We start from the raw sequence: 10,268 nt of genomic DNA on the forward strand, positions 1-10,268 counted from the left end.
ATGCAGACATCTGTATGCAAGACATGTCCTCTGCAATTGTTCTAAGTCCAGCATTATTAAGCATGTCACACATTATGTAGAGAGTGTTAAACCTCAGGTGCCTATAGTTACTGCCCTTTAAAATGACATACCGTACATGCTAAATGCTAACTATATGTCCTGACTTAGATCTGTTAGCTCTTTGACTTTTAACTACAATTCCATCAGTATGGATGGGCTTTGTACTGCTTAAAGCATGTTTAAATCCCTTTTCCAGGTGGGTTTGCAGGGCCACCTGGGAATCATCATAGCTCAGTAGTTGAGCATATGTTTTGCATGTCAGATATCCCAGATTCAATTTCAGCCACCTCTAGGTCAGTTTAGACAATACTGAAGTAAATCGACTAGCGCTCTAAATTGCTACAAGGCAGCTCCCTGTGTTCTTATACCTTTCTGGGAACTGCTGGCACTAGCAAGTCTACATCTACTACAGTCCAGCAGACCCACATGGGAAGATGATTGGAACCACAACCATTCAGGAAAAAAATATCCTACGCAGACACAAAACCCTAGCAGAAAGCCTTGGTGCTATATTTTAGGGGAATACTGTCCACTCACATTTTCTGGAGTCTGGAAAGTTGTCTGTGATGGAATGAATAAGGTTGGTTTTTTTGGTTGGCTTATGTGTGTTTAATTAGAAAGAAGCAGCAGAAGCGAAGGCCCGGGAGGCGGCTGAGCATCTGCGTCTGGAAAGGGAACAAATCATGCAGCAGATAGAGCAAGAAAGACTGGAGCGAAAGAAGGTAGAGAATTTGTCCATATCACGGGTGACAGCATTGTTACTTTTGTCCTCATAAGTTTATCAAATGCATCTCTAAATAAAAGGTGTCCTAGACAAGAGAAAAACTTGATAGTGTAGTTGAGTTCCTAATATCAAATGTAATTGTTCATTATAAATTCTGTTCAAAATTATTATCCTCTTCATATTTAACCCTTAAGATTTGGGAGCAGCCAATTGATATGCATGGGATCTGCCTACCAGTTGCAACCTTTCTGTATAGGATCATGGTTAGTAGGGCTGTAATAATCCTACACAGTCTCTGACACATCCTTTTCCAACCTTGGGTCCCCATATGTTGCTGGACTACAATTCCCCTCATCTCTGACCACTGGCTTGCTAACTAGGGGTGATGGGAATTGTAGTCCAACGCCATCTGGGGACCCAAAGTTGGTTGGGAAAGGCTACTCTAACAAAAGCAAAGTTAAAAGATATTTACTCTGTCTTTAATCTGATGGTATGAAATTACTGGCACTGGTGACTTGCCATTGCATTTTCATTACATAGATGAACCATATTAAAGATATCTGCATTAGAAGATTCTAACAGCGGTGATTCAGAAATATGACTTGGTGACATTGCCTTATGTGGCCAGCCCAAGATTTATTACCTTATTCGAGCCTCATATGTCTAGAATGGGGAGATATTTCTTCTGTGCTATATATTGATGCAATGTCAGTTAGCTTAGCACTTTCAGTTTTGGAAGGCAAAAGATAATAAACAACATAATCGTTTTCTTTTTCTTTTCAGAGAATAGATGAAATAATGAAAAGGACAAGAAAAAGCGAAACACCAGAAATCAAGGTGTGGAACAGAATTTCCTTCCTTTCCTTGGAAGTGTAGAATTATGTAGTTCAACATGCAATAAATGTCATTGCCCCAGAAATCTGAAGATTAATCTTCATTTGTAATATAAGTGGCCATAACGTAAGTGGCCACTTGGGGCCCTCTTAGAAGGGTCACAATTGTTTCCCTCCCATATAAACAGTAGAAGAAACCAAATATGTGCAAACATGGGGCAACATAATGGCAAATATTACCTTTCTTAATGCCTCTAAGGGGGAGAGATGAAAACAAGTGTATTGTGCCTTCTATCTTAGTTCCAAAGTACACAGTTCATGCAGCATTTCCCTCCCCCACTACATGGAGGAAAGCACCTTAGAGAGGGCATTCTGGAAAGGTAAACAGCAGGAATAGAAGTATTTGAGCTGTCCCCCCCCCCATTCTGCTTTTTCTCAGCTGCAGCCACTTGTGGCTACTTTTCAGTAACACAGACAATACAGGCCAAGAAGAAACGCATAACTGCATGTAACATGTAGTTTGACTCTTAATCGCTTACTGCTCCTACTTTATTCTACATACTTGGTTTAATGCTAGGCTCTTCAGGAGTAATGGTCAAAGACCAAAGCAATTAGTACTACTGTGCAAAGAACCAAAGAGCTGGGGTACATTTTGCTTGTTTATCCTCGCAAGCCTGATTGGTGAAGGGAGGAACTACCTGGATCAAATGGCTGTTGCTTCTGCAGTTATTAGTCCAAGTGACATGAGAAAGAAAATAACGGGCTGTAGCTATTTTAAACCCTTGTCACCTCCTCCCTTCCCATCAAGCACCTTGATTGAGCTTTGCTTAAAAAAACAAACACAAAAGTTGTGGGAGAATCTGGCATGTGTGCAGGGCATCTCTGATCTGCATAGATACCAACCTGCAGAGCCCCATAGTAAAGATCTGAGGTTCCCAGGGAACCAGTGTTGATACAAGGGCTTAAAGACTGCTTACCTTTCCCACCCTGGAGCAGATAATGCAGACATGATATAAGGATCTTGCTGGAAGTTCTCACCCATCTCCTTCTGCAGCCATTTTTTTCCCTATGTCTGCATCCTTCATGTTTATAGAGATTAAGAATGTTTTGTTACATAGCTGTGTGGGGTTATATATAAAACATTTTTGCAGTTAGTGAATTTTACATGTTTGATACAGAAGGAAGACATTCAGCTGGATGTGCCATCATCTTTAAATCTGGACAAACAGCCAAAGCCACCTGCTATCAATCAAGCAGGTAAAAAACAACACTGTATTGGTATTAAATTGTGTATTGATTGCCTTCCAAAATCTGTACTTCAATGAAACCTGCTAGATTGTTACTATTTTTGGCAATACATTCTGAAAGTTCAAGCATTTGGCCTGTCCATAGTATTATTCTAGCAGACACGTCGTCATTTTGGCCTGCTTCTCGTGTGTTTGCTAGTTTTGCTATTTACATCGCTTCCCAGGTATGACTCAATCTCTATTGTGTGTACTGCATAATCCCTCCTTCTACCTGGCCAATCCCCCTGGCAACACCTCCCCAGCCAGGATTGGGTGGCTCTAGAGTAGGTGGAGTCCACAGGTATCCAAACCTGGGGAAGGCGAAGCCAGACCAACTGCCAGGAGCTGCCACCGTGATCCAATGGGTCACCTCGCAACATGCGCACCCCATTTGATGTGGGGAACGCTCATTTTGCTATTTACATTGTTTTACTTTTTCTTAATATTAAACCTCATGCGTTACCTTGAGTGGGCATGCCACTCACACTGTAAAGAGCTCATAACCCACCTACTCTCAGTAGCCAGAAACATCATAGCCAGACACTGGAGGGACCTGTCAGGAATAAACATGGAACACTAGTATCAAGTGGTATTGGAGACAGCCTTACTAGAAAAGCTAACCAATAGACTGAAACTGACGTAGGGGGGAATAGAAGAGAATGCCTTCATTCTGGTATGGCTCCCCTTTATCACATACACAGCCCCAAAAGACAACAACATGAACCCACTGACAGCACATGATTAAATATGGCTAACTTAACCCAGCAACACCACCCTCTTCACACCCAAATCCCAATCTGTAATAATAAAAAATATGTTTGTTTGTTTTTTTAAGTTACTTTGAGTGAGCATGTGCCTAGAAAGGCAAAACATACATTTCAGTGCCCGGAAAGGCAAGAAATAAACATTTAGCACTACCCTCATCTCCAAACCCTTCAGTATAGTGAACATGGAAGCAGTTCTGGATTTGTGAGAGTCATTGCTACCAGTCATCGTAGAATATACAGCAGGCAGTAATGAGCTAAGTAAGACAGACAAGCCAGACTCTGTATCAGGTAGCTTCTTATTTTCCTATTCAAACAAAGGCAGTATCTCCTAGTTCAGCCATAGTGTTTTATGTGCCATGAGCAAGGGGCATGATGGAGACTCTCTCTCATTTCAGTAAAACTACTTCAGGAGATGAGTATTGAACAGGCCCTATGGAGGTATGCATGATTCTGAGCTCATGTCTTAAAGCCTACTTACACATTAAACTTGCCATATAAACAGAGGCTGTCTATGTGAGATTCTGTCTCCTCAGAATTCTGAAGCCTTCTCCACCCAGACACCAAAGACTACAAGGGATAGAAATAATACACAACTGCTCTCTATCCTTTTCCAGCCATTGATTGTTTCCCCCACTTTTATTCTTAGTGACTATTTTTCTACTAGTTCCCCTGTTGAAAGGGGGGGGAGAGGGTAAAATAAGCTACTAGACATGGCAGATAAACAATGGGTGATAGCCAACAAAGTCGTACCTGGAGTAGACCCATTGAAATTATTGGACTTAATTCTATTGATTTCAGCGGGTTTACTCTGAGTATCTTAGTTGTCTATAACCCAATAATGAGGAGAGCAGCTGGCTGCCACCTTTACTAAATGTGATTTCCTCTTTCCCCCTGCCTATTGGTGGAGAACCTTCAGAGCTCTCACATACTGAATGCAACATCTCAGGCTTCCCATGTGAAACTTCAAGCTTGCATATTTTCATCTTTCAGGCAATAATATTTAATTGCATTTCCTAGAGAACAAATCCTGCATTAAGGGTAGGAATAAACATGTGGGTTGCTTTCACCAATGACTTCTTGTCTTGTTGCTTTTACAATCACATTTCCTCATGACATCCTTTTCATAGAAATGAATGGACTGACAGGCTGCAAAGATGATAAAGGCCTGGGATGTGCTGTGTCTGACTCTTTCCCTCATGATGTATTTTCCAATGGACTTAAGCCACTTATGGGCCTTATTCAGCTGAACCCAATGGATGGGAAATCAAATAGCATTGATGATTCAACAGATGAAGTTCAGTCTATGGATGTGAGGTACATAACCATTTAAAAATAATCTTCATCAGGATCCAAAGAACCACACAATTTGTTACGTGTGCCTGCCGCTGCTTTAGATTTGTGTTTTTGTATTACATGGTTCAGGGATATGCTTCTCAAAAAAATACTATTTTAAATTTTGCTGAATTTGCACAAATAAATACCTAAAGTAATTTGTATCCTGGCCCCTAATAATTTGAAAGTTTCATTTATCCTTTAATGAAACATGCTGTGTTCTATGTTTCTTCCAATTCTTTTGTTATTCCTTCCCTTCCACGGGCATCTGTGAACCAATATTTGATGCTCTTAACTATGGTGTACAAAGGAGCAAAATGCATTCTGCAGCCTGATCCTATGCATGTTTACTCAGAAGCAATTCCTACTGTCAAATAGTGCTTTCTTCAAGGTAAGTTGTCTAGGATTGCAACCTTGAGTTATCTGCCATTCATTATCTGCCTACTGTAAAATAGATGAGCTGAAATCACTCTTTTATCATCTGAGGAGATTTGCATTGTCATGAATTTCATGCAACATGCATGTTAGTAACCTGGTTTTCACTCTCTCTTTTTTAACAGTCCTGCTTCAAAAGAAGAGCTTATATCTATTCCTGAGTTTTCACCATTGAATGAAATTATGCCTGGTGTTTCTTTGGACCAAAATGGATCAAATAATGGGAAGGCTCTTCAAGATCTACTAGATTTTACTGGCCAGGCCACTTACCCAAAATTATCAAGTGAAAGTGTCAGCATAGATGATTGTAATAAAAACTTGATTGACGGATTTAATAGTCCAGGACAGGAAACAACTCTCAACACCTTATGTTGACAAACACACTACTACTTAGCAATAAGGTACTATATTCTTATAAGAAGTATAATTGTTTAGCTACCTGTTGCAGGCAGTGTTTGTGTTGCCTTCTGACTGCCAAGAATATTCCACACAAGTGAAAAGAAAACCCGGACTCATGTGCCCTCTTCAGAAGTATTGTTTGTGCTTTTAGTGAGCATGTGAGTGGGGAGCAGGGCTGAATTGGATAATACTGGCCTGTCCCTCTATATCAGGGTTTCTCAAACTTGGCTGTCCAGCTGTTTTTGGACTACAACTCCCACCATCCCTAGCTATCAGGGCCAGTAGTCAGGGATGATGGGAACTGTAGTCCAAAAACAGCTGGAGACTAAAGTTTGGGAAACCCTTCTCTATATGCACAGTGTCCCTTTTATTTGTTCGGCCGAACACATTGGTATCATGGGCTGTGGCCAGAGGGAGATGTCAGGAACGTTGCTAGAGAGGACAGCCTCATTCATGGGTTCATTGAACATGTGAACAGTACTTTGGAAGAGGGCAATGGTTTTTTGTCGTGTGTGTGTGTTTACTGTGTGTGGATTGTTTACCGTCCCATCCCTGAATTTTGTTTAGTAGATAGCATGAGTATAATTTGGAGGCCACATCCAGAAGGCTAATGGGTCTATAATTATGAGGGTCTGAGGGGGTATCCTTTCTTGAAGATTGGCACAATGTTATGCAGTTAAGCCTTCAGAGGTTGAAAGTGAAGATCAGCACAATTAAATGCAGTACTGTATAATAATCTGAAAATCTAAACAATTTAACATAACAATCTGCAAATAAAACACTGGATTTACGTAAACTCACACAGTCTATTTTTCTGATTGACAGATGGCGTAATTTGGGAGAATATAGACACTTCCAACGCTGCTGTTGGTCAAACAAGAGCTCGTCATTTTAAGAAGCTGCTGAAGTCCTCAACATTGGATATCATGTTCCTCTGCACTGAATTTACTGTCTTCCCATGTGCATTGATGAGCAAGTAGTCATTTTGGTCAGGAGTGGAAACTTCAGTTTGAGTGGTTTCAGGGAATATTTGTGGGAGCTTTTTTATAATTGAACTTTTAGCTGCTAAGAAAACATGGTTATTAAACATATACGTATATATATATATAAATAAATATATTATCAGTGGGCTCCCAAGTGAGTCAGTAAAATTTATTTTAAAACCATTCTTTTAATTTTGTCATTGAGCTGTCAGGATTGTGTGTGTGTATGTAAAAATGCACATTAAAATGAAATGGCTGTTCCTGTGTTTGCCTTTCAGTTTGTTTGTTTTTTTCCCTTGGGAAAAAGTCATTTTTAAAATGCCATTTATTATAGGTGTCTTATTGCAAATTAATAACTGAGAAGGCTTGGAAAAATATGCAACTGCTGGAATCCAATAGATTTTCTTGCAGACAGTGGAACATTTGAATTACCACTCATATGGCACATAACAATTTTATTTGTAGTACTTTTTGATCTGTCGGTAACTGAGTTGGCACTGAATTGGAGCTACCACTAATATAGTGCTAAAATGAAATTAGCAAGTTTTCTCATTAGGAAAGTTTTATCATTACATGTATTATATTATTGTAGAAGTAACTGTATCATGGGGTCCAGGATGATGATATGTTAATGTTCAAGATTCAGTGTCTGTTATCAATACCAGGTGGTTTTCATTCATGGGATTCTCTATCCAACAACTCAGCTTCATATAATCAACAGCAAACAGTATATATACATGGGCAACAAGATATTATAAGGTACATAACCACAAGTGCTGAAAGTCGTACTCCTGCAACACTATAGTCTTATCAGCCTCTCTCACTCTGCAATTGTATATGAAGAAAGCTCTTGTTGAGAATGCATAGATGTTCTATATAATGTATGAAGGGCATAATTCAGACTAGTTAAGCATTTTGAGATCTGTTAATTCCAAAGGGCAAGTCAAGCACTTAAATTTCTCTTGAATTTGGAATCGATCAACCTTAAGAGTGTTTAGTTTAGCCTGGATTGTGCACAAGGAATTTCAATTTTTGGTGAACTCTTCTTACCTTTTATGCTGTATTCTATGCTGCCTAGAGGACAACTCTGTCCCGTTCTTTACAACAACAAAAAAGACAATTCTGTTGGAGCTAAAGAAATGGGAAACTTTTATATGTTGGGGGTGTTGAAATGTAATGTAGCTTTGTTCTCGTGGCTCTAAAAATGGGCACCTATTGAGAAATTAAAGTAGTTATTAAACCTATGTGATAATATAACCAAATGCTTACAATATTTATGTTGATGTCATTCAGCAAAAAATACTTCCTTGGTGGCTGTGCAGTATGTGGTAGCATGGTATGGTGTTCTTCCAAGTTAATTCTGCAGTTTTCCTCATAAACAATAAAGAACTTAACCATATTGTGGTGATGGTTGATGTATTTGGTTATGACAGACTAATGACAAAGCATTTTCTGTGGTAAAATGTATTTTTTATTCAAGTATTGAAACACTTAATAAACACCTAATAAACAGTTTCTCCAAGGATGCAAGGGAAAAGATTTGACATAAAACTCTTTTACATGAAATACCAAGAACTCAAGGAAATACGAAGAACGAGAAAAATTGATAGTTTCTATAAATCAAAAGCAACTTAACATATGCCAAATGCAAGCACAATTGATTCTTAAATAGACTGCATTGTCCAAGTCTATAGCAGATTTTTAAAAGCACAATTTATTTTTAATTCAGAGTTACAAAAATTGCTTGTGTTAGCAGATAGCATTTTTTTGAAAGGTATTTCTCAAACTTTTACACACAAGGAATCCTAAGATAATGCTGTGATTCATGCATTTTCATATAAAAAAATACGCTATTGTTCAGACAGTTTCATTATTGGATAACTTTTTGCTCCCTTAATTTTTTTTTATAGAGACATGACAGGGTGCGTGTGAAGGCAATTCTGATCTTGCACAACAGCCTTGGACATGACCTTCTGAAGCTACATTATACTCAGTCAGACCACAGTGTTGGCCCATTTAGTTCAGTATTGTCTAGGGGTGCCCAAACTTTTTTTGGATTGAAGTTGTTGAGCTTTTTTGGGATTTAACCCCGAAGTTGTTGAACTTTTTTTAGGACTGAAGTTACTGAGCTTTTTAAAGGATTTTACCCCAGGACATATACTGCCACGGGGTCCAGATTAAATTGACCCGTGGGCTGGATTAGGCCCCCAAAATGGACTTTGGACATGCCTGGACTGTTACTAGCTTTCCAGGGTCCCAAGCAGGGTTCCATTACTTATTCTACAGACACATTAATGAAGGATAAAGCTATCAATAGGTATGAGTTCTGATGCACACAGTCCTGCAACAGCTTAGATTTTGGAGTACTGAAGTCTGGCAATTCTTCCAAGTCTTCTCTGACAAGTTCTTCTCAAAATGTTTAGGTAACTCGATAGTTCTGCAGCGATCCACCCTTTTCTGATAACAACTGACCCCAAACTAACACTGATAAATACCGGTAAGTCATGAGATTCAACAAGGTGCATCTCAGGAGCAAGTCAGCTCCTTCCTCGCTAGTGGAATTAACCCATTAACTGCATTCCTTAATACACCTTCCATTTTGCATTCAGAGGATATATAACTACCACACTTACTACATGTAATGAAGTGGGCTCTGGCCCATGAAGACTTAAGCCACATCTAATTTGCTAATCTTTAAGGTGCCACAAGTCTTTGCTGTGTTTGCCCCCTGGGTTTCATAATTTAGGATGATGTGCCAACTGTGTACAGTATATGAGTTGAATGAATGAATGTACTTTATTCGGTCACAGACCAGCATAAAACAACATATTTGCATTTATAAAACAATGTAAAAACAATGTAAAAAATATATGTTTAAATGGGTACTCATTACATGATGAGGGCATATTCAACATATCCAGCCCGACTTAAACCATGTCCTTAAAATCATTGATTAAACATAATAATAATAATAATAATATTTATTATTTGTACCCCGCCCATCTGGCTGGATTTCCCCAGCCACTCTGGGCGGCTTCCAACAGAAACCAAATACAACAATATCAAACATTAAAAACTTCCCTAAAAAGGGCTGCCTTCAGGTTTTTTCTGAATGTCAGGTAGTTGTTTATTTCCCTGACCTGTGATGGGAGGGCGTTCCACAGGGCGGGCGCCACTACCGAGAAGGCCCTCTGCCTGGTTCCCTGTAGTTTTGCTTCTCGCAGTGAGGGAACAGACAGAAGGCCCTCGGCGCTGGATCTCCGTGTCCGGGCTGAATGATGGGGGTGGAGACGCTCCTTCAGGTATACAGGACCGAGGCCGTTTAGGGCTTTAAAGGTCAGCACCAACACTTTGAATTGTGCTCGGAAACGTACTGGGAGCCAATGCAGATCTCTCAGGACCGGTGTTATGTGGTCTCGGCGGCCACTCCCAGTCACCAGTCTAGCTGC

The 10,268-nt window shown here is 39.6% G+C and overlaps 1 protein-coding gene across 12 annotated transcripts in view; it reads left to right on the forward strand.

Moving 5' to 3' along the window:
- The window catches only part of MAP7D2 (MAP7 domain containing 2), a 48,330-nt gene extending 40,112 nt beyond the window's left edge, over positions 1-8,218 (forward strand). For 11 of the 12 annotated variants that reach the window (XM_033147280.1, XM_033147282.1, XM_033147283.1 and 8 more), the window contains 6 exons: positions 678-782; positions 1,568-1,621; positions 2,796-2,874; positions 4,798-4,984; positions 5,563-5,838; positions 6,662-8,218. In XM_033147280.1, the coding sequence (XP_033003171.1) occupies positions 678-782; positions 1,568-1,621; positions 2,796-2,874; positions 4,798-4,984; positions 5,563-5,812 (675 nt within the window). In that variant the 3' untranslated portion in view covers positions 5,813-5,838; positions 6,662-8,218. Of the gene's footprint in view, positions 1-677; positions 783-1,567; positions 1,622-2,795; positions 2,875-4,797; positions 4,985-5,312; positions 5,394-5,562; positions 5,839-6,661 lie in introns of those variants that run through there. The other variant, XR_004426483.1, reaches the window with a different exon arrangement.
- Positions 8,219-10,268: the final 2,050 nt, after the last annotated feature.

This window comes from Lacerta agilis, chromosome 4, assembly GCF_009819535.1.
Source record: "Lacerta agilis isolate rLacAgi1 chromosome 4, rLacAgi1.pri, whole genome shotgun sequence".
NCBI classification, from domain to species: domain Eukaryota; kingdom Metazoa; phylum Chordata; class Lepidosauria; order Squamata; family Lacertidae; genus Lacerta; species Lacerta agilis.